Source organism: Enhydra lutris, unplaced genomic scaffold, assembly GCF_002288905.1.
Source record: "Enhydra lutris kenyoni isolate GAN:26980312 unplaced genomic scaffold, ASM228890v2 scaffoldscaffold58, whole genome shotgun sequence".
In the NCBI taxonomy this organism is placed as follows: Eukaryota; Metazoa; Chordata; class Mammalia; order Carnivora; family Mustelidae; genus Enhydra; species Enhydra lutris.
This window is the reverse complement of record NW_019154142.1, coordinates 4,755,960-4,780,512: the sequence shown is the minus strand read 5'-3', so window position 1 is coordinate 4,780,512 and position 24,553 is coordinate 4,755,960. Positions and strand designations below refer to the sequence as shown.

At 40.9% G+C, this 24,553-nt stretch overlaps 1 protein-coding gene across 1 annotated transcript in view; it reads left to right on the top strand.

The window, feature by feature from the left end:
• LOC111158266 (solute carrier family 16 member 10) overlaps nucleotides 1-7,949 on the top strand; it is a 122,576-nt gene extending 114,627 nt beyond the window's left edge. Inside the window, exons 5-6 of the mRNA XM_022520187.1 lie at nucleotides 3,635-3,863; nucleotides 6,773-7,949. Of these exons, the coding sequence (XP_022375895.1) occupies nucleotides 3,635-3,863; nucleotides 6,773-7,005 (462 nt within the window). The 3' untranslated portion in view covers nucleotides 7,006-7,949. The remainder of the gene's footprint in view (nucleotides 1-3,634; nucleotides 3,864-6,772) is intronic.
• Nucleotides 7,950-24,553: the final 16,604 nt, after the last annotated feature.

Sequence of the window (24,553 nt, the reverse complement as noted above, 5' to 3'; positions counted from 1 at the left end):
AAAAAAGCAAACCTCGTATAGTTACAGTGGCATGGTTGGGAACGTTTAGTCGGTGGCTTGACCAGTTAAATTCATTGAATGTGGCCCCATAGTGTCCAGAAATTTTATTCTAGATTCTCTGGAGTTTGTGATGATAGATAAGTTATGACTTTCCATGTTTATCTCCTTTTATGTTTGTAGGCAGAGTTAAAAATATATATATAATTAAGACTATTAAAGTGTGGTTAGGTTATCAATGATAATAATCCTGAAATCTTTATGTACTTGTGAATTTCAAACTGAAAGGTCCCCCAATAATGGGTCCGTGATTAAAGGAGCGAGACTGATACAAAGTGAAGGTCAAGCAAAGCTTTATTTCACAGCAAGCATCAAGAATCAAACCAAACGTTCGCGGCTGTGCCTCTTACAGAGAGGGCGACTCCCCCCCGCCCCCGGCCTTACCTACTAACTTTTAAAGGGCAAGGGCCAAGTGGTTGGGCCTGGCCACACACAGGCGGACAATGAGATTGTAACACTCAGAGAAAGCTGCACAGCCATGCTAGGTCACACACAGGTGGCCAATTGAATTACAATTTACCCTAGTAGCTATTTGAACTAGCCTACCACCTTGGTCAGAATTGGTGCCCAAAAGGCGGGGCCCATACTCCTTGGTAGCTAAGGGGACAGTATGTGCCCCCACTGATTGGATGTCTCCACCTGGCCTGACCCACCCTTGTATTTGGGCTTTGTTACCTGGGACTGGTTTCCTGGGCTTACTTTTAAGCAAGTTCCGGGGTAGGGGGAGTAGGGGGGCATGGTCAGTTTAAGTTTTACTGAATAACCAACAAAATCACTGTTTAACCCAAGATGGAATCCCTCTGGCTAAATAGGCCCTTACAAAACTACTTTCTACATTTTATTTTTAGATCTTTTTCTGTAGATGGGAAATATTGGGAAGCCTTTTTTTTTTTTTTTTTAAACTTGTTCAGGGTCACAGAGAGCTGGAACCTGGTCTTGTGCCTCTGAACCTTAGTTCTTTGCAACCTACCAGGCTGCAAGCCCACTAATTACCCATGCAGAGAAATTATGCATGTGTTTTCATTGAATTGGGTTGGAGGAAGTGTTCAAGTAGACAGTAAAAAGGAACACCTGGGTGGCTCCTCCGGTTAAGTTTCTGCTTTCTGCTCCTGTCCTGAGCACCTGGCAGGCTCCCTGCTCAGCAGGGAGCCTGCTTCTCCCTTTTCTTCTCCTTCTGCCCCTCCCCCGCTCTTGCTTGCTCTCTCTCACAAATGAGTAAATAAAATCTTTAACAAAGAAGGAGGAAAAAAAAAAAAAAACCAGGAGAATGGGAGATGGTGTTCTTTAGAAAAAGTGAAGTGCCAGACTTAATTTTCAAGTAACTAACTCAGAGTCTTAAACTATTATACCATAAAGTCCTGTTTTAATAGTGAAGAAGAAAAATACACTCAGCTGTATGGTATGATGGTACCAAAAAGAGACCTAACCTGGAGTCTGCCACTTGCTTCAAGAGCATGTTTCTGACCGTGGGGTCCGTGGACCACTTGCATTACGATCCGCTGGAGAACTTGGTACAATTGCGGCGCCTCCTCCTGTGTCCTTCCACGCGCTGGGCCCTGCCTGCAGCTCCGCAGGCAATCCGGCCGCGGAGAGCTTGTGCGCGGCTGCCCTGAGCTGAGTGACTTTGCTTGGTGGGCCGGGGGTGGGAAAAGCAGAGTAGAAGATGGAACCCAGATGGCTGCTTTATATGGTCTCTCCCTTCCTGCCAGCCCCCTCGTCGTGGGAGGTTCCCCCAGGAAGAGTTCTGCCTGCTCGCTGCTCCCACCTGCGCAGACCAGGGGTTCCCGGGTGGGCATATGTAGACACGTTACTAAAAGTCTCCCAGCATCACTCTGCATCTGTAAAATGGGCATCACATTAGTACCCACTTCATGAAGTTGTTAGGAGATCACTAGCTAACATGCTTGGAACGATACCTGACATTTATTTATTTTTTTTTTAAGATTTTATTTATTTATTTGACAGAGGCAGGCAGAGAGAGAAGAGGAAGTAGGCTCCCACTGAGCAGGAAGCCTGATTCGGGGCTCAGTCCCAGGACCCTGGGATCATGACCTGAGCCGAAGGCAGAGGCTTTAACCCACTGAGCCACCCAGGCACCCCAACAGTGCCTGGCATTTAATAAACACTAAGTAAATGATCCTGCTGTCCTATGCATATTTCTAAAAAGGTTGATGCTTTTTGAAACATTTCTTCTGCTGACTGGTGAACTGTCCAGTTTCATTTAGTTCTTTGTCTAAAAATGTTACTGAATTGCCTGCTCCCTTTTGTGTACCCACCGTACTTGGAATATGCAACTATGGAATATCTAGAACACTCGATGTGCAGTCGTTTTCCATGTTCATCCCCCACAACCCAAGGGTAAGGAACCAGGGTTTATTCACGTGGCACCGTTTACAGCACAGAGCACAGAAGCTATCCAATGGCAGGCGAAATCAAGTGTTTGGTTCTGTTAACTACTCTACCATTAAATGAAAGTGTTCCATGGCTCAGAATATTTCTCAGCCTTAAGTCTGTGCTTAAATAGGGTATATCTGTGTTGTATCACCAGAAGACAGTATTTGAAAATATCATTAAATAATCACATTGATTTACATTATCAAATAAAATTGGATTACATAATTTAGCTCTTAGGATGTTCTAGTAGAATATGTTTATATTTTCATTTGCATATTATACATATTTCCTATGATAGTCAAAACTTAATTGGAATTTGAATAATCGAAATTCAGTACATATTTATGTAATACATAGCAAATCATACATACTTATTTTAATCTCACTTGGTCTGAATATTTGGAATATGTCTGGAATATTGGCAGGCAACGTATTCTAAATTATTTAAATGTCTAAACCTTATGTCATTCTAGTCCCCAAGCTGGAAGCTGTGTGATGTGAAGTACTAAAGCTTGCTGGCATATTTTCCTTTTGTAGAGGACTAACGCTAATAGGGTATATATAACTTCAAAATCAGATGTTTGATGAATGAATTTGAGCTGATTCTCAAAGAACAAATATTTATTGAGTATCAACCAGGTGTAAGATTCTTTTTTTTTTTTTTTTAAGATTTATTTATTTATTTATTTGACAGATCACAAGTAGGCAGAGAGGCAGGCAGAGAGAAAGGGGGAAGCAGGCTCCCTGCTGAGCAGAGCACCCGATACGGGGCTTTATCCCAGGACCACCGGGCTCATGACTTGAGCTGAAAGCAGAGACTTTAACCCACTGAGTCACCCAGTTGCCCCATCAACCAGGTGTAAGATTCTTAAACCTTAGATTATCTACTCCAAATATGACTTTTGTACAGATTCTGACTTCAAAGAACTTAAACAGGCTGAAGGGGAAAGTAAGTAATAAAAATACTTATTTTACTCTTGTTCCTTTATGGAAATTTTGAGAAAGTGCTAGGGGAACTTAGGGGAGATGATTATGGGAGTTGATTACATATATAAAATCAAGGTGAATTGGGCCAGGGAGGCAACTAACCAATAGTTGGGCAAAAGTACTAAGCATGTTGCTTGGTGATTGTAACATTCACTTTTCCTGAGAACAGAGTTGACATTGTGCTGTCTTGTCCTAGGTAATCTCCTTTCTCTTCATTGGTCTGATGTCCATGATGATTCCCCTATGTAGGGTCTTTGGGGCCCTCATTGCTGTCTGTCTCATCTTGGGTCTCTTCGATGGATGCTTCATTTCCATTATGGCCCCCATTGCCTTTGAGTTAGTTGGTGCCCAGGATGTTTCTCAAGCAATTGGATTTCTACTTGGATTCATGTCTCTACCCATGACTGTGGGCCCACCTATTGCAGGTAAATATGATGATTCTTCAGTAATTTACTATATGGAAAATATGATTTTTTGGTTGCCGGTCTTTTGCTTTTGTGTGTGCCTTACTGATAACAAATTTTTAATAAGACCAGCCTTGGATGACGTGTTGAAAAAGTTTGCTGAGGAGTCCCTCTTATCCTTATTGATACAAAACACACTCTATAAAATGTCCAATTGTAAGCTTCTGGGCTTTAAGCTTTCAAAATGCCGATATTTCATTTAGTATATGTTTTGGGGAAATGGAAACACAGTTGCTTTTTAAAAAGAGATGAAGATTCTAAAAGATTTCTAAATATGTACGCTTTGTGTAAGAGATCATATCCCCCCCAGAAATAATTAATGGAAAATAGCATTTAGTGGAAACAACTGAAGTGTCCATCAGTAGATGGATAAACAGAATGTGTGTAGCTATATAATGGGATAGCATTCAGCCATAAAAAGGAAGTATTGTACCAATCAATACATGCCACCAGGGGGACGAACCTTGTGACCATTATGCGAAGTGAAAGAAGCCAAATACAAAAGGTCACACACTGTCAGATTTTATTTACATGAAATATGCAGAAGAGGTAACTCCATAGAGGCAGAGAGCAAATTGGTGGTTTCCAGGGGCGGGAAGGAAGGGGAATTAGGGAATAACTAACTGCTTAATGGGTATGGCATTTCCTTCTGCTGTGATAAAAAGATTTTGGGACTAGATAGAGGTGGTGGTTTTACAACATTGTGAATGTGGTAAATGCCACAGAAATGGTTAATTTTATGTTCTATGAATTTTACCTTTAGAAATCTTCTGAATAGTATAAAGGTGCCTTGTGTTCAATATAACTTGGGTGCCCATGTGAATTATTAGGTTATGATTCGATAAAACTAGGATAAAGTTGAATTGTATGTATTGTCATCTGTGTCTCGCCTGTGAGGGGCCCAGCGAAAGCTCACTCTCCTATCCAGAACCACTCATATCTAGCAACTTTGCCAACTGGGAACATAGTCATGAATAAGCAAACAATCACTAAAGGTCTCAGTTTCCCTGCAGGAGGACCCTCCAGCCCTTCCCCTGTCCCCCAGATAAACACGACTTCCACTATTTTTACACCTCACAAGCTTGGATTTTTAGGGTTTCCAAGTCTACAGCAGATTATAAGCAGCACTTTGGTAGGAATGCTGTTTGCAACTAGAAATAACTGAGAACAGACCAGTAACGGGAGATAACCGGAAACTTTCAAAGTAGGCCGAATAGGCAGCCACTGGCAGCTGAAAGCTCTTGGCTCACCAGGAGGTTCTGAGGGGTCACAGTATGACAGTCAGACATGATAATTAGTGCTCAGAAGGAGGAAAGGTATAGTTACACACAGAATATTCTGATTCAGAAGATAGGAAAATTGTATCTGCATATTGTTGTATCTGTTTTATCTGTATATTGTTGTACAATATACATTTCTAATTTCTAATACAATATCTAAAGTTGTATCTGTATATCTTAGGTTTCTGTCTAGAATAAATGTACTTTTTTTTAATGTGTCAGTACTTAATGGACAAATTCTCGGCAGTTTATTTCAAAAAGTCAGATACTCAATTCATTGTGTTCCCTGGACATTTCGGATAACATGTTTTATTTTAAAAGCGACAAAAGTTTAAAAACACTAAGATAACTTTTAAAATCTGGGTTTTGTGAGGCACATGGCTGGCTCAGTTGGTACAGCCTGTGACTCTTGATCTCAGGGTAGGGAGTTTGAGCCCCATGTTGGGTATAGAGATTACTTAAGAAATAAAATCTTTAAAAAAAAATCTGGATTTTGTTAGAGAAATTAGAAATAAGGAGTATTCTGCAGTCAAATGCTCTACCACTGAGCTATACCCCCAGAAATAAGGAGTATTCTGAATGAGAGTTTTCAGAAGCAGGGCCCAAGGAGCTATTAGACTGCCAAACATTTTACTCCCACGTGCTGAAATATATTTAACAATCTAACTTTTTCATCTTAACTCTCAGATCTATAATTTTTCATGATTTTGAATTCTAATTTTATCTTTTTAAAGATTTTATTTATTTATTTGAGGGAGGGAGAGAGAGAGAGAGAGAGAGAGAGAGAGCATAAGCGGGGGAGCAGGGAGGAGCAGAGTCTGAGGGAGAAGCAGATTCCCCGCTGAGCCAGGATCCTGACGCGGGGCTTGATCTTGGGACCATAGGATCATGACCTGAGCCAAAGGCAGATGCTTAACTGACAGAGCCACCGAGGTGCCCCTTGAATCCTAATTTTAAATACCTTTATGTTATTTCATAAGCAAGTAGGCCCAAGAAAGTTTGCAATACAGACATTGTGGGATATGTGTGGATGAGAGAAGTTTCAGGCTGGTGGTTTATCCACCTTCCCCTCAAATAAGGACCGTTATACCCTGGGTCACAGTACCCCAAAGGCCTCGGAACGGTTTTGAAAAAGCCAAAGCTTGGTTACAAATATTTTTTTCCATGTAATATCTTGGTACATAAACCCAAAGACCTGTAGTCTGTGGCAAGATTAAAGATCTAAGATCTTTTCTTTGGGACGGCTGGGTGGCTCAGTTGGTTGGGCGGCTGCCTTCGGCTCAGGTCATGATCCCAGCGTCCTGGGATCAAGTCCCATATCGGGCTCCTTGCTCAGCAGGGAACCTGCTTCTCCCTCTGTCTCTGCCTGCCTCTCTGCCTACTTGTGATCTCTCTCTCTCTCTCTCTGACAAATAAATAAAATCTTAAAAAAAATAAAATTAAAAAAAAAAAAAAGATCTAAGATCTTTTCCTTTCCCGTATCAGAAAAGGTTTATACTTAAGACCCATTTCCTAAGAAATGTGTGACTGATCTGAGACCCCTAGGAGCCACCCTTGTTCTCTCTCAGTGACAGTTTTTTCCCTTCCCAGGGTTACTTCGTGACAAGCTGGGCTCCTATGATGTGGCATTCTACCTCTCTGGAATCCCTCCCCTTATTGGAGGTGCTGTCCTTTGTTTTATCCCCTGGATCCATAGTAAGAAGCAAAGAGAGATTGATAAAACCACTGGAGGAGAAAAGATGGAGAAAATGTTGGAGAATCAGAACTCTCTGCTGTCAAGCTCATCCGGAATCTTTAAGAAAGAATCTGACTCTGTTATTTAATGTCTTACATACCTCCACCAGACTGAACTTGCTTTCAGAAGTTTAAGCAAGTTTTCCTTTTATATAAATTGCAAATTTCTTATTTTTTTAATTACATACTAGGAATAGCACAATAATGAGGAACTAGAACCCTTATTACTACAAGAACCATTTTCTGCCACTGAATAGCTAGCTGTCTGGCATTTCCTGAGTGTGCGGGCAGAGACTCTGGTATATGAAAACTTACGTCGGAAAGTCAAATATTGTGAACATTGATGCTATTTCAGTAAAAAGCAACTCTGGAAACTGTGAATGCTAATACGCTTGTACAAATATTTAAAAATACCTCAAGCTATAATGAAAGGGTTGCAATTTGGTTAGGACTGGAAATATTGTCTATTGTCTCACGTGATGTTTTTAATTCCGGTATCTCTGTTTTAATTTCTTCTGCTACTGGGAAACTTTTTACAAGATTGAAGCCTGGATTCTAGGTAAAGTCAGATCTACCTAAACCTCAAGTCTGTGTTAAAGCTGCTTGCCTGCTGTTAAATAAGATCTGAAATTAAGTTATTTCGCCTTGCTCTGGTGTCCAGGGAGCTTCCAGGAGCAGATGGTAGCATCGTGTTCAGATTCGTGCACGACACAGAAGGGATCCTGGTCATAAGAGCAGAGCAATTCGGGAGGCAGGCATTTCTTCCTCCTCCATTTGTTCCCTTTCGGTTTGCAGTGTGTTTTACTTAAGTAGCCAGAAACCCCCAAATTTCTGAACTTGTTTAAAGTGTAACAATAAAGTGAAATAGAAAGAATGAAAGAGATTCTGACCATTTCACGTAGAATTTTTCTGACTTCGGGATTTGTTAGCACTAGGACGTGACATTTCCACAGAGTCTTACTGAGCATGTTATCAAGTTGGCAGTTTCAGGTACAAATGGGGAAAAAAAAATCTTTGTATTCATGCAGAAAATATTTCTGATAGAAACAGTTGCTCAAATTCATTTATAAAATTAATAGGTCTTGAAAGATTAAAAGCACTTATAAAGAGAACTTCTGTATTTCCAAAACTTTCTGGCAAAATTTGCACTCGTTGGTATTTATCCCAGCACACTCCCCATTAACATTCCCAGATTTTTCTATTTATGCAAAGACACTTGCATAAATGTATTATTTTTAACATTTAATTTTAATTTTTAAGATTTTTTTAAATTTAAAATTATTTAAATTTAATTTTTAATTTTAATATTTAAAAGTATTAATGTTTTAAAGACCTAAAATTAAAACCAAAGTCATGCCATGGCCTATACTCATCTACAAAAATAAAACTCATCTACAAAATATAGGAATACTTTCCTCATCCTGAATGTTTCTTATTTATGTCTTTGAAAGTTAATATGCAAAGTATATTTAAGTCCTAAGTATAAATGTGTATTAGAGCTTCCTCAAATGTAGCTTGTTAACTTGGGAAGAATGCTATCTTTTCTAAAGCACCTCCAGGATCCATCTGTTTTGAACTTCTCTGTCCGGACAGAAACTTAATCTCTTATCTCCCTACTTTTTCTTCCAGCATCTAATCTTTCTTTGTCTTTAGCTGAAACCTGAAGAACATATGGATTTGTAGTTGTGGATGGGGGTGGGGGGCAGGCCACATAGGGGGCTAGAGGGAAGTGAGGTGGTTAATAAAACAGCTAGAAAACCCAGAAGTTCAAAGTAGGAATGCTAAATGTGCAATTTATTTTTAATAGGATTTTAAATGATTTTTTATTGTGAAGACATTCAGCAGTTTACTATGACATACACATGGTTGTAACTTTTACTACTTCTGTATTTCATATTTAGGAAACTTGGGTAATTTGTCTTTTTGGAAGGTTATGTTGCTTAAAAAACAACTATATTTTGACCGTTCTGCCCTTTCATATTCTTATTTTAAGTTTTTAGAAAATGACTTAGGGGGCACCTGGGTGGCTCAGTCAGTTAAGTGACAAACTCTTGATTTCATCTCAGGGTCATGAATTCAAGCCCCGCATCAGGCTCCGTGCTGGGCGTGAGTCTGCTTGAGATTTTCTCTCTCCCTCTGCCCCTTGCCACCTAAGCACCCGTGCTCTACAAAAAAAAAAAAAGAAAAAGAAAAAAAGGCTTAGAAATGATAATATATTATTGGGTTCTTTATTCATGTCTAGTTATATAAAAATGTGCTTCCTCATTATTATCAGTGCTTTTGAGATCAGAAAAATATAAAACTAAGACCAATCATCAAACCTGCCATTATAAAAAAATTTTTTTTAATAGTTTTAGCATAGACTCCTAAGACTTGTCCCTACCCCTGCCAATTTTACAGAAAGAATTCTTAAAGAGAAAATTAACTCGGTAGAGACCTCCAAAATGTTTCCCCTTTCAAAGTTTGACTGATTTTAGAAAGGAAAAAAAAAAAAGTAATAATCTGAAACTCAAAGGTTAGTTTCCATAACAAAAGAGCAAAGTGGGGCGCCTGGATGGCTCGGTTGGTTAAGCCTCGGACTCTTGATCTCAGCTCAGGTAGTGATCTCTCAGGGTTGTGAGTAGTAATGTGGAGCCTACTTAAAAAAAAAAAAGCGAAGTAGCTGAAGTATTTATAGTAAAACCTAGATCTCAGAATATTGTGTTCATGTATAAAATTACACATATGCAGTTTTCAGTCAGATGGAATGAATTAAACAGTCCTATGACACTGAAAAAATCTCTCCTATAATAGACTGTTGTGGAGAGTTCTTTGCTGTAATAACATAAAGTTAAAAAGTACAAAAGATGCTAAATTCTATAAAATTATATTTCATAACATGTTTGGTACAAAAAGCTCTAGAAGTTTGAAGTTCTGGAAGTTCTGCAAACTTAGAAATGAAAAATACCAATATTCATAAGGATTTGTGTTTTAGAACAAGAAACGTTACCCTAATCTTTCCAGGTAAATCCTTTCTAATTTCTGAACCGTGTTAACTTTATTGCAAGAGAGTGACCTGGTGGGCCTAAATGTTTTTTGTTCAATCCATGCAATTGAGAGGAAAACAGTAGAGTCAGAACTCTGCTTTCTATCTCATCATCCTAATTCTCAGAGAGAATCAGCAAATTCTCACATTCAGAAGGTTCTAGCATTTGAGGCCAACAATATAAGGGGAATAATTATTCCTCCTTAAAGAGACTCTGAATCAGACACCCATGGATCTTCCAGAAACATTTCAGTTAAAGCAGTAGATACTCTTGGTATCCATCCATTTCAGTAATAATAAACCACCTAGATTGATACTTTACTCAAAATTTATCAATTTCTTTGATCACAGTTGCAATCCTTTGTCTGCAGTCCTACTAGGAGACTTGTAATGTCCACTCGAGGTTGCGCAGGCTTGCATTAGGCTTCAAATTCTAGTCAGAAACAGAAGCAGGACTTCATTTGTACTTCCGGATCCACAGTACTTTTTTCTATGTGTTTGCAGAAGATCCCGTGGGCTCTGCCCAAGTATGAAGCAAACCGTAACTCTGTTAGCTTCAACTTTCTACACTTTTTAAAAAATTTTATTAACATGTAATGTATTGCTTGCTTCAGGGGTACAGGTCTGTGAATCATCAGTCTTACACAATTCACAGCACTCACTGTAGCCCATACCCTCCCCAACGTCCATCACCTAGTCACTCCATCCCTTCCCTCCCCTCCAGCAACCCTAGTTTGTTTCCTGAAATTAAGAGTCTCATGGTTTGTCTCCCTCCTCGGTCCCATCTTGTTTCATTTTTTTCCCTCCCTTCCCCCCACAACCCCCGTCCTGCCTCTCAAATTCCTATCAGAGAGATCTTATGATAATTGTCTTTCTCTGACTTATTTCACTCAGCATAATACCCTCTAGTTCCATCCACATCATTGCAAATGGCAAGATTTTTGTGGGTTTTGACGGCTACATAGTATTCCTTAAAGTAAATGTACAATTAGTTGTAAAGTAAACACAGGTTTGTTTTTACTTCTGGTAATTCTAATCCTTTTAACTGCACCGAAGAATATTTTAATTTTTACCTTTGTTATTTATAAACCACTTTATGTCTGGATGACTGTTGCTGTTAAATCAAGAGAAAACTGAATAGAAAATGCAGTGAACAGGGGCAGGCCATGTCCAGCGTGGGTGGCACCGAGGGGGGTTCCCGGTAGTGCACTTCCCCGTTCTTTCTTACACTCTGCTTGCTTTTCCTGTTTTCTTTCTCCTTATCATTCTTTTTCTCTTTACTTCCCTCATGCTTCAAAAACCTGCTGAGGAGCTCATTAACCTCCTTGCTTAGTTCTACTGGCTGCTTAGCCCTACTTACTGGTACCTATGGCTTCAGAGAATGGAAGCCCATGCCACGTCATGTAACCTGGTGAATGGCTTGCTCTCAGCCTTGAACTAAAGAGTTCTATTGGTCTACATTGAAAACATTAATTATGTGATTAAAATCTGGGAAGGAAGTTCATATGACTAGCATCTTTTGTGCTAATATCTAGAACTTAAATGTTTAATGCTTTCAGGGAAGAGACTGTCAAATTCTTAACATGAGAATTTTCAGAGGGCATACTTTTTTACTTTGATTTTCATATTCTATTAAAGTTTTGCTAGATCTTAGCCTGAGAGCACGTTGTGGAGGATGCTTTGGAACGTAGCGTGCCCCTCACATGTGGTTCTTAATGAATCTGTGTTAAAGACTTTATGGTGAATGGTGTTAGAGTAAACTCCCAGAGTCTAGAGACACAAGTGGAAAGGAGAAGTTAATTAGCTCCAATTAAAAAATATGTTAACAATTTAAATTTTAAACTCCTTAGGAAATTTCGAACACTGAAATCTTCATTGTTGCTGGCATAAACGTTAAGGAGCAATTTTTGTGTTAGGCTGCAAATTGTTGCTTTTGCCAATGTGTGAAAAGGAGAAGGAAGTGAAGTGTTCTTATTTTACATTTATATTCTTTAATTTGAAAGGCAAGTAGTATCTTAGCTAAGAGAAAAGAATCATCATAGTTTAACTCTTAAAAACAAAATTCTTACCTTGTTACTAAAACAGAACAAGTGTGCCATTTGTAATGGTGATGTGGAGGAATGTGGAGTAAGAACACAGCAGAGAAGGCAGCCTTGCCACTCTACTTGACTGACAATCATTAATTCTGCTCGGGTTACACTCACTGATTTTTGTTGATACTTAGGGGTAATCTGGAGCTGAGTTTGAGCATGGTTCCTGGGACAAAGATGAACAAGGCGGAGAACAACAACAGACAGCTCGTGGGCTCACTGTAGTTTTAGAATCACAGCCCTTTTTAGCAGTTTATTTATTGGCAGACACTAATGCTTTGTTTTATAAATACGCTATAGAGTGATAAGTTACAATCTCAGAAATAAAGGGCCAAATGCCCACAGCAAATGTGAAACCTGAATACAACAATCACAATTCCTAACCTTACATAAATGTGGACTTAACCAGATGACTTTAGATGACTCCTCTTGAGACAATAAAGATCCATGAAACAATTCATTGCCACATCTTTGAGTCACTCAAAGAAACCCTAAAACTTGGGATCTAGTTTACTTAGCTTGCCCTTTAAAAAATTATCAAAATTTCAATAATAAACATTAATCATCTTGATCTCTGTACCTTCAAGGAACTCTCCCACGGTACTATTTTCATGACATACAATATAGGAGGCTACCTCATTTACAAAACAGAAGATTCCAATTTTTTGTTAGTGTGTTAGACACTGGGAGTGAGATAAAACCTTTCTAAGTACTTGATCGTGACAGGCCGCCTACCTCAGCTTTCAGTGTCCAACTAAAAGCCCAGCTTAACCGAGTCGTGCTTAATCAGAAAGGAGCTAGTAGTGACTCTGAGATTAAAAGGCAAGGGAGTGCAAGGAATACAGAGGCCAAACTATCTGTAAAACTTCTTAAGTACTTTGTTCTGAGAAGTGGATATAAGAGGAACCAGAAAGGAGTATTAACTAATGTGGCCTGTGGATAATGGGAAACAGGAAAACTGAAGAAATTTATGACCTATATATGAAAATGAACACTTGCTGGAATGTTTCACCAGTGGCTTTTCAAACTACAGTAGCAGCTTAACAAAGTCTTATTTTCATTTGTGTCTTCTTTGGCATAGAAATGGGTACTCGCTGACAACAGATTACATGCTTGTGCCTTAACCATATAACTTACACCTTACATTCCTGCAGGAGGCACCCCTTTCCTAGCGGAACAGGGATCGTGGCAATGAACTTTTGTCTCACTGGAGTTTTAGAAAAATGCTGTCGTTGAGTGTGGCAGTAGTGTAGGAGCTAACCCACAAGTTCCCAGTCTAATCGAAGATGTTTCTGGCCTTTCAGTATGAGTGCTGTAAGAAGAGTATTTTGGAGTTGAATGTCACTAACGATGTGTGTGGTAGGAACTATCAGTATAAAATAACTTTTGGAAATCTAATGAAATCTGTGACACAATTTTGGAGCCTCTGGTATGTGACTTTTATTCTTTACTAAATAATACTTTTTAGTATCTGTCCATTTTTAGAAGAGTGCATTTGTTAAATATGTTAAGTGTGGGTAAGCACACAAAGCCTTTTCTGTGAGGATCTTCCCTAAATGTAGTCTTCTGTAGTATACTCTAATATACTAGAAGGTTAATGGGTCATAGTATCTTTCATAATTCAGTCTATATCGGAGGAGTACTTCAGGGACTGAGGGCTTCATGAGAGCTATTTTTTGAACCACACACAATGAGCAGACTATATATTTGGTGCCTTTCTTCCTACCAAAGAAAAATTAGGTTAAAATTGGTGCTAAAGGTCATGTTCATTTCAAAATTATTTTTTCTTTTGAAAAAAATATATATATATCACAACAGGAAATGTGTAGGTTCAGCAGTATTATGCATGTTATATTCTGTATATACAGCTAAAGGAAAAAAACCTCACCTAAAAAGCAATTGAGTTCTGATATCTACTTAGAGGTATATAATTTTCATTAACATGTAAGGCTTTAAAGTACAAAACTGAAAAGAAAATGATCACCAAATGAAAACTTAGTAATGAATATACCCTGAAGGTAATAACTTGGAGGAAAAAGTCCCATACAATGTTATATGTCCGTTATATCTCCTTTAAAACATAAAATAGTTGAAATAACATAAAACTTAACTCCCTTGTCAATGTTTCTAGCACAAAGTTAGCTACTCAAAGTAGTCTTTAACTCTGAGGGTGTATAGAAAAATGTTTTATATATATTTTATTGTATATATATATTTACATGTTACAAAATACCTTTCTAATGTGCTTGTTAAAGTGGATACTTTAAGCTATTTTTCAGGCTAAAATTAGAGTTAGGGGAGTCATCAGTCTTAAAACTTGGATAATGAGTTACATAAATTCTCACCAAAAGTATCATTGTTCATCTTTCAGATTTAACATAAAGACTTAAATTAGTAAAGAATACATCTGGGTCAGTGTGAGCAGATCTCAGGCCTATGAGTTATTCCACGTTCTTAGTGCCATGGCCGTAGCCGACGAGATGACACCCACCTAAGATGCCACACGGGTCTCTGAGTCTTAAGGTCTCGTGAGTGGGATTCTGATGAAGTGAGTATAACAGGTTTTTATTTAACCCTGCCTTTATAGACTGCCTGAACTCTAGGAGGATTTTATAAGTATAAATCGGAAAATGCTACACTCTAGGAAATTAGGAAAATCATACATTTAGAATCTACCAGAGTATACGGGATTCTCTGTGAACTAATGATAACTCCTAACTAACCACTGTTAACCTGGGTTATGTGTGGAAGGGAGAATGGGGGCTTGCTCATGAAGAGTCACTGTACAGTAAGAGGAAATACCCCTTTACTAACTTCTGGATTGACTTAATTTATGTGGTTTGAGAACTGTAAGATTCCAAAGGCACTGTGCCGTAATGCTGGATAAATTTGCGTTTTGTCCGTTTGTTCTCCTACCAGTTTCTTTTAGCCTGAAAATGGTAGCTACAACAAACAGAACCCTACAGTATTAAGAGAGAGCGTGGATATTTTAAGTATCTCTTCATATAATATGACATTTTTCATGTCAACTTATTCTAATGTTTATCTGAAAGGCAATTTCAAATTATGTGCATATTTTCAAAGTTAGAAAAACATGCTGTATCTTAGACATCAAAACCAAATTATGCCAAGTGCACACTGTACACCGCGGTGAGGCTCTGCTTCCCTGCCTACACAGGATGCCATTTTTGGTACAACAGTTGCTTAAATAGAGATCACGATGTGAAATAATTATGCTGGGTTTGATCAGTATGCAGCGTTTTAGTACTTGCCTTTAAAAAATGTGTTTTTTTTCTTTTCAAAGAGTGTAATCTATAATTGGTTTTTTATAATGTGCAATTTCATATAGATAACCAAAACCTTTTTAATGGAAAGAGCTTTGTAATCATTTGGAGAATAAAATCATTTTGCTGTGGAACAATGTGGTATTCTCAGTAAATACAATTAAAAAATGTTAGCAAATTTCTGTAAGGCTTTGTGATTATATTTATGGAATTCCCTGGGGAGATGAGGGAAGGAAAAATTACTGAAGTGAAAGAAACCGCCGGTGTTGAATGAAAGCAAAATCAGCTGTGTGCCTTTTAAGCTGCACACATGTATTCCAAATGTGCTTGGGTATCGTTACCTCTGCTGGGCGGGTGACGGGGAGAGAAATGATCCCAAAGCACGGGAGAGTCCAAAAGCAATTTCTATCTGAACCTCTTTTTTTATAGATTGATTTACATTACTGTTTTGCTTATACTGATTAAATTTCTTGCATTCCACTGCTACTTGGGACCTCTGACTCCCTGACATTTCAGGGGATGATCCAGAAGCGGGCTGGCATTTGGGTGGATGCCCACTGCGAGAAAAACGGACTCCGCAGTCAGAGGATGTTTATTACTGGATGTGCCCTGACCACAGAGCAAATCATCATTTTCACTGAATGTTGCTGAAGAGATCTTATACATTAAACTCAAGAATATGGAATTGTGCTATATCATTTATCCCAATAATTATTCATTTATTTTTAAAAAGATTTTATTTATTTGAGAGAGAGGATGAGTGGAGGTGGGAGGGGCAGTGCAGAGGCAGAGGGAGAAGGAGGCTCCTGGCCAAACAGAGAACCCCATATGGGGTTCGATCCCAGGACTCTGGGATCATACCCCGAGCTGAAGGCAGATGCTTAACCGACTGAGCCACCCAGGTGCCCCAACTCCAATAATTATTTACATGCCTGGGCATAGGTGCAAAAATATAGGGGCCCCTGGAGGGTTTTGAGGAAAACCAGGAGAGAATGGATATGAGAAATTGTTACTGATCCTAAGCGGGATAAAATTCACTCTCCTGGGAAAATAATTTTTATAGGAAAAAAAGGAATTCTAATGTATACAGGAAGCCTAATTTTTCTAGAGACATGGCTCAAATAATTACAGTATCGGACTTAACATAGAAAGTTCTCAAATCTCCAACTAACAAATCTAAATGAGTTCTTTTTTTAAATTCTTGAGTCGCAAGTCGTTTTGAACTCCTTCAGGCACAGCAAGCTCACTAACCCTACCCCAAATAGTGGTTTCCTCCTAGCTGGGCCCTTTGCTTCCCACAGTCACACCATTCAGCTTAACCACCCATCCTTGTCTCCAGCATCTGTGAGCCTCCCTGGTCGCTCTTGTACTTCTGACAGTTACTCCAGCAAACGGCTTTTGGTCCAATGTTCAATGTTCATGGGGAGCAACTTTATTTCCACTCACACTCAACAGCAACACCCGGGACCTTGTCATCTCTGCAAATGGCTCCATCTTTGAAATCTTTAATATCATCCCTCTCTTACCGTGACTTATGATCACTTTATTCCCTCTTTCTCACTTCCACTTGGCCTGCCCTTCAACTCTGAGCTCTTCTTCCTGTTGGCTCCATCCCTCACAATCCGCACTCCCTCTCAGCATCCCAGATCTGTTCTCTCTTAACTCTGTTCCCTACCCTTACTCCTGGGATCGAAAAAAAATCCAAATAGCTCTCTGAATATTTAGCTCACTAGTTGCCCCTACATCTCCCACCCTGCAAATTAAACACTTCCAGCTTCCTCAAGCGGATCGTTTCCATCAGCATAAATACACGCTATTATTTCTCCCATCTTGGTGGGGAAAAGACCTCTTTTAAAAAACCCATGTGCCCCCTGCAGCTACTGTCTCGTTTCTTTCCATCCATTTAGAAACGGCCAAAAGGAAAAAGACTTTGAAAAAATTTCTACTCACTTTTCAATTTTATCTCCTATTCTCTTTGAGCGTCTCTCTGAGGATTTTGCCCCTACCACTCTGCTGAAACTGCCCTTCTCAAGGTTACCACTGACCACCACGTCGCTAAATCAAGCCGTCATTTTTCAGCCCTCATTTTATTTGAATGATCAGGAGTGGTACAACGGGCATCAATTTCTGATCCCTGAATCAGGCTTCCCGTGCAACACACCTACCTGGTTTTCCCCCTTCCTTGCTAGCCACTCCATTTCAGGCTCCCAGCTCTAAACACGGAGAGTGCATCCCAGCTTCTCTAAGCTACCTCCACGCTCCCCCACGCAGTGGCCGCCCCAGCTCCTGAGTGGACTTGCGACCTACATCAGCCGTGGAGCACACGCCTCACCCTTTGACTCCAGACCCTTAGATCCAACTGCCAACCCAGCACCTCTAAACTGAATGACCGAAGAATCTCCCAATTTAACATATCCCAAACCAAGTTCCCAAGATTCCCCCCCAAATTTGCTTCTTTTGCAGCTCTCCTCGTTCCGGTGAATGGCAACTTTATTTTTCTGGTTGTGTGGACCAAACACCTTTGAGTTATCCTCACCCCCTCTCTCCTGCTCTCGCACCCACTGCTGGCCTGCCAGCAAGTCCCACGGGCTCTACCTCCGAAATATGTCCAGAGCTGGCACGTCTCACTACTGCCACCTGCTACCACGCTGACCCGCGCCATCAGGGTCTCTTTTGTCCTTTGTTCCCTTCCCTTGCTTCCCCCTCTGTCTGTTCTCTACAGAACAGCCAGCATGACCCAGTCACAACGTGGCAGGCAAAGCCAGTCCTCTGCTCAGAACCTTCCTGAGGCTACCTCAGAGAAAGCCGAGAAGCCAATGCTACACTAAGCATTAACTAACTCGAATTAAAAAAAAAAATTAAGTTAAAAATAAATAAAAATAGAAACAATGACTTGGAAGGAAGGAAGGAACAAAGAGAAAGAAGAAAAAGAAGCTGAAGTCGTGCCGTGATTGGCAAAGCTCCCCGCGTTCTGGCACCTGTCATGCCTGTGTGTGTGTCCTGCTCTCTCCTCCTGAGCCACCTGCCTCCTTGCACCGCACCCTCGCACGGCAGCCCCTTGCCCCGGCTGCTCGGCCCCCAGCTATACACCTGGATTGCTCCGTCATGTCCCTTAGGGCTTTGCTGAAAAGTTTCAATGAGGCCTCCCCTGCCCTTTAAAATTGAATCTCCCCTCCCTGACCCTTCCCTGTCCTGCTCCCGAGGTAACTTTTTTTCTCTTTAGCTGGTGGTGGGGGGTAGGGTGGCCTGGGGGTATGTGAAGTCTGGGACAGGTGAGCAGCGGAAGCCACCCTCTGCGGCGCAAGTGAGCTGAGGCTGAGTGTGGGGGGGAGTAGATGTGCAAATCGAGTTAGGGGGCTATTGCCAGCCCCAGGCCTGGAGTCCGCTTCTGGGAGGACCAAGTGAAGGTGGTTACTGGGCCCAGGCAAGGTCTGTGACATTGCGATAGACAAGGGACTAGGCACAGCTCTAGCAGAGCACCCCTAGAGGGAACAACTCCTCTCCCCTTACCCTCATGACCCGTGCCATCAGGGTCTCTGCAACGAGGGCAAGAGAGAGCAAAATGCAGCCCTGGGCAACCAGACGCCCCCTTCCTCTGACCATGTCCCTCCTGCGCCCCCTACTGAGAGGTTTAACCATGTGCTCTTCTGAACCTCTTCACCTACAGGAGAATTTACTTCCTCTTATGATTAAATATTGAGAAGCTCAGATGTCCAGTACATGCCAGTATAGTACTTGATCTAACAGCCACAAACGTAACGCATTCTAAGAGAATCTGTGGACAAAGTCAGAAAATCTCACCCCTAAAATGGAAGGGGGACATTCACGTTTTGAAACTGGTAAGAATGGAGCTGATAGGGATAGGAGTAGCTATCTGTGCAAATCGTCTGTGGAAGTAACGTGCTACAGTAACGATTTATAAAGATACTGCTGATAAGACTAGGGCACAATCCAGATCTCAGACAGATCTAGGTCATCTCCCTGAAAGGAAAGATAGAAACTTTAAATCCTTACGATCAGGGCTAAACTTTCAGAAGACTTGGAATGCAAAAGTCAAGTGTATTTTTTTTTAAAGATTTTATTTATTTATTTGACAGACAGAGATCACAAGTAGGCAGAGAGGCAGGCAGAGAGAGAGGAGGAAGCAGGCTCCCTGCTGAGCAGAGAGCCCAATGCGGGGCTCGATCCCAGGACCCTGGGATCATGACCTGAGCCGAAGGCAGAGGCTTAACCCACTGAGCCACCCAGGTGCCCCTCAAGTGTATTTTTAAAAAGAACATCAGAGGACAAGAATTTGTCACTATATTCCCAACACTTCTAGGATTCTGATTTTGCTACTACAGCCAAAAAATAAGCCTGATCATGGAAAATGGCAATTTATCTGCTTCTAAAGTTCTAAGGATATATATAAATTCCTTCTCCTCAATGTTTTGCTATAAAAGAGAAATTTGAAATATAGTGGTCAACAAACTTTTTCTGTAAAGGGCCAGATGGTAAATATTTTAGACTTTTCTGGTCATGAAGTCTCTGTCACTGCCACTCAATTCGGTCACTGTAGTGCAAAACCGGACCATAGATAATGTGCAGATAAATATGTGTGGCTGTGTTCCAATAAACCTTTATTTACAAAAACAGGTTGTGGCCGGATATGGCCTGTGGGCTTTAGTTTTCTGACCACTAACTAACCTATCATTTGATGTCTAGATTGGCCCAACTAACCAACTCACTGGGAAGGGGTGCCCTGGGAACACTAGACACAGGTTTGCAGATCCACATCTTTGGGTCTGGTCATATCAGTTAGTTTGCTAGAAGCTGATCAGCTCTGGATGAACTAACAGTTGAGTTCATAACCTTGGAAAGTTGATCTCTGAAAGACCGGACCTTGGGGTCTAGTGTGAACAGCTCATCTGTCTCATTCATTATTCTCTCTCTCTCTCAAACTCTCTTCCTCTTCTCACCATCTCTAAATGACAGCACCCATATACTGATTTTTATCTTTATTATTAATAGGATTTAATATGTTCTGCTAGCCAAATAGGGCTTTTATTTTAGGTTTAATAGTTGTTCTATATTTAAAACACTTGAGTACAAAAGAAAATCTTCAGTTATAACAATCCAGGTGTTACCATGAAGAGTTGTTACCTGCACTAAAACCACAAAACATTATGAAAGATTTTATTTTTTGCCAGCTCAGGCTGCCATAACTAAATACCACAGACTGGGTGTCTGAAATGACAGGAATTTATTTTTCACAGGTCCAAGATCAAGGTACTGACTAATTCAGTTCCTTGGGAAGGTGTTCTTCTGGCTTTCAGAGAGTTGCCTTTTCTGTGTCCTCACAAAAGAGCTCACTGGCTCTGGTCTCTCTTCCTCCTCTTCTTCTTCTTCTTCTTTTTTTTTTTTTTTTTATTTTATTTATTTATTTGACAGACAGAGATCACAAGTAGGCAGAGGAGCAGGCAGAGAGAGAGAAGGAAGCAGGCTCCTTGCTGAGAAGAGAGTCTGATGTGGGGCTCGATCCCAGGACCCTGGGATCATGACCTGAGCCGAAGGCAGAGGCTTAACCCACTGAGCCACCCAGGCACCCCTCTCTTTCTCTTCTTATAAGGACACTAATCCCTTCCATGGGGCCCTACCCTCACGACCTCATCTAAACCTAATTACCTCCCAAACAGCCTCCCTCCAAACACCAGCACATGAGGGGTCCGGGCAACAATATAACTTTGCAGGGCGGGGATAACTGTCCAGAGCTGATTATTTGTTTCCTTCTGAAATCACCTTCAAAGAAGCCAGGCAAGAGTTGAAAACCTAACCAGGGGCTCCAATAAACTGTTACTGAGTAATGCTTTCGAGTCTACAACTAATGTTCCCTAATTGTCCAGGAACATAGTCGTACCATAAGCTACTCGCGGTAACTGGCATTATATAAACCAGGTAGAGGCTGGGCATCAGGAAGATGCTATTTTGGCAGGCGAGGCCCGTAGCCGGGCCTTACCTCCTCATTCTTGTGGCCTCCCAAGCCCTGTGCTTTGACTTCTCAGCTCAGCTCCTGTTCTTCGCTGGGCTCTTTTGCTCAATGACTCAGTTTGACTCATTCTCATGGATTTTGACTATCTCAGCTCCCTTCGCTGGGCTCTCAACAAGTCCACCCACTGAAATAATAGATACAAAGCATTTCCGTGTCAAGCTGGTGGGCGATTGAGCTGACCCTGCCCACCCCCCCCCCAAGAGCTGGGTGAGGTGGGCATTTCCCATTGTTCAGGATTTCTCTCTCAGAAGAAACCTCAAAGTTAGATTTCAGTTCTTAGGGCCGTATTTTTCGCATCATTTGGGCCTTCCCTGTATCAAGATTAGAACCAATGGGTGGTATGGGGTGAGACAGGGAGCAGTTTAGCCCACTTAAAATCTCCTTTAGTTGCTTACCCTTGGCCACTCTAAATAAAGCTACAATTGAAGTAAAAATAGTTTATCTTGAATACGAGTCCCCTAACTCTCCCACCTTCTGACCAGATTGTCATCTTATACCTTCATCTATAGAAATTCTGAAGCTACCATCCAGCACGCATGCACAGAAGAAAACACACACTCACACACACACACACACACACACACACACACACACACACACACGATCATGGGAATTGTTGCCTCCATACCTACCCTTCTATTCCGACCAAGCCACTCTAGTGCAAATGCAGTGATCACTTCACTAATCTGTGGAATAAAACCACCGAAGTTATTTCTGTTTCTCTAGATTCTTCTACTCCAGTTCAACCGGCCAGTTCTGTCTGCTGATGTTCTTAGTCCTCTGCTTTCATCATGATACTGTTACTACTCACAAACCCGTCATAGCTTCCTAAAGTCAAAAGACTATGTCTTCAGTTTGGTTTTCAAAGTTCTTCACAGACGCTCCCTGGTGGTCTAGTGGTTAGGATTCAGCACTCTCAAAGTTCTTCACAAATGCCTTTCCAGACTTACTTTTTACCACTTAGTAAAAGTGGGCAACTCATTATTTTTAACTCCACATTGGAGTTAAAACTCCAAAGCAAATTTTCTTTCTGCCCTTCAGCTACTCCATCCACTTTGATTTCTTGGTGCAAATTCCCAAGCTTTTTCTGACTTAATATTTCAATTTGACATATTTTGAATAATTTGTTTACCTCCGACTTTATTAAATTCCTTCTTCACTGACCTAGGGTTTGCTTCTTCCTTGATGTCTACAATGGAACTTTTCAATGACTCTTTTAGATCCTAGTTTTGGTTACAAGAATTTTGTTAAAGAATTATTAAAACACAGCTCTCTCCCTGCTCTCTTTCCTGCTCCTCTCTAGTGAATTCTTCCAACACAATCGGAAAATCCTTAGCCTAAGGCCCACACAACCAGAAACCCTGCTTGCTCTCTCATTTTCTACCAACCTTCCCTTCACCCATGCTGCTCCAGCCATGCCTGCCTTTTTATTTCTAGAACACACCGAGCTCACTCTGGCTACTGGATCCTTGTAGATCTGTTCTTCCTGGCATGCTCTTCCTGCCTGGCTGATTCCCTCACTTCAGCTAGGGCTCGGTTCAAATGTCACTCACAGACGCCTTCCCCAACACTATTTTAATTTCCCTTACTTGCTGCCCCCTTTGTTCTGCTTTATTTTTCTCTACGGTACTGATCACTATAGACACATTACAAATGCATTTGTTCATTTTCTACCTTGTCCACGAGGGCAAGAACTTTTGTCTGCTTTTTTCACTGTTAGATCTCTGCCTGGCACAGACTGGGTATTTAATAATTATTTAATGAGTAAATCGATGAACGGGTGGGCTTTTATATAGTTTGCATAGAAATTAAAAAAAAAAAAAACAAAAACCAACCTGCTACTGGTGTTTGTTCCTAGTTTAGCAACATACCAGTCCCTGTCATTGTGGGGATTTCTGCAGAGGTGGTGGTCTTCTCCCAAGCAGAGTGTGGCAAGCACAGTATTAGATGGCAGGGATTAATCCAGAACAGCTTGGCTCCTGAGCAGAGCAGACTGGCATCCAGCCTTGGGTCGGTGGCTGCCTCCAGCGGAGGAAGGATGTATCTCTTACAGAACACTTAAAGGCCTTAAAAGTAGTTTCCTTTTTTTTTTTTTTTTTTTAAATATGGACAACTCCAATTGCTCCCGCAGCACTTAGTACTTTAAGAAATGTTAGTCTATTTCTTTTTTTTTTTTTTTTAAGATTTTATTTATTTATTTGTCATAGAGAGAGAAGCGAGAGCGAGCACAGGCAGACAGAATGGCAGGCAGAGGCAGAGGGAGAAGCAGGCTCCCTGCCAAGCAAGGAGCCCGATGTGGGACTCGATCCCAGGACACTGGGATCATGACCTGAGCCGAAGGCAGCCGCTTAACCAACTGAGCCACCCAGGCGTCCCTGTTAGTCTATTTCTATTGGAGTCTACAGTGGCCCATCTCTCACTCTGGGTTGCTTTATTTTTATTCTCTTGATAAGTCGACTTTGGCTTCTAACAGTTCAGTAAGCCAAAGATCTGATCTTATCAAAACAGCACAGGAGGCCTTATGACGGCAGATCAAAGGGTCCTGTAGTCTTGAATGTTACCATGAATCCAGTTAAAGGAAATTCTAAGTTTCTATTTTTTTTAAAAAGGAAATTTGGGGCACCTGGGTGGCTCAGTGGGTTAAGCCTCTGCCTTCCGCTCAGGTCATGATCTCAGGGTCCTGGGATCGAGCCCCGCATCGGACTCTCTGCTCGGCAGGGAGCCTGCTTCCCCCTCTCTCTGCCTCCCTCTCTGCCTGCTTGTGATCTCTCTCTGTCAAATAAATAAATAAAATCTTTAAAAAAAAAAAAAAGCATTCATTCAACCTTTAAAAACAAGCAAAAAAAGGAAATTTAAAAATCAGTAAGTTTTAATTTTATTTTTCAAAAAAAGATTTTATTTGAGAGAGTGGGGAGTGGCAGCAGAGGGAGAAGCAGACTCCCCACTGAGCAAGGAGCCTGATGCAGCACTCGATCCCAGGACCCCAAGATCATCACCCAAGTGAAGGCAGATACTTATCCACATGAGCCACCTAGGTGTCCCTAAGTTTTAATTTTTAATGAGATAAAAAAATTCCACCAGATGCCCACGTCAGATACTTTCAGTACTACTTTGAACTTTTCAAAGCACATAGTGCAAACAAAAGTTCTCTTACTGAGGGGGCGCCTGGGTGGCTCAGTGGTTGAGCTGGGACTCTTGGTTTCCGCTCAG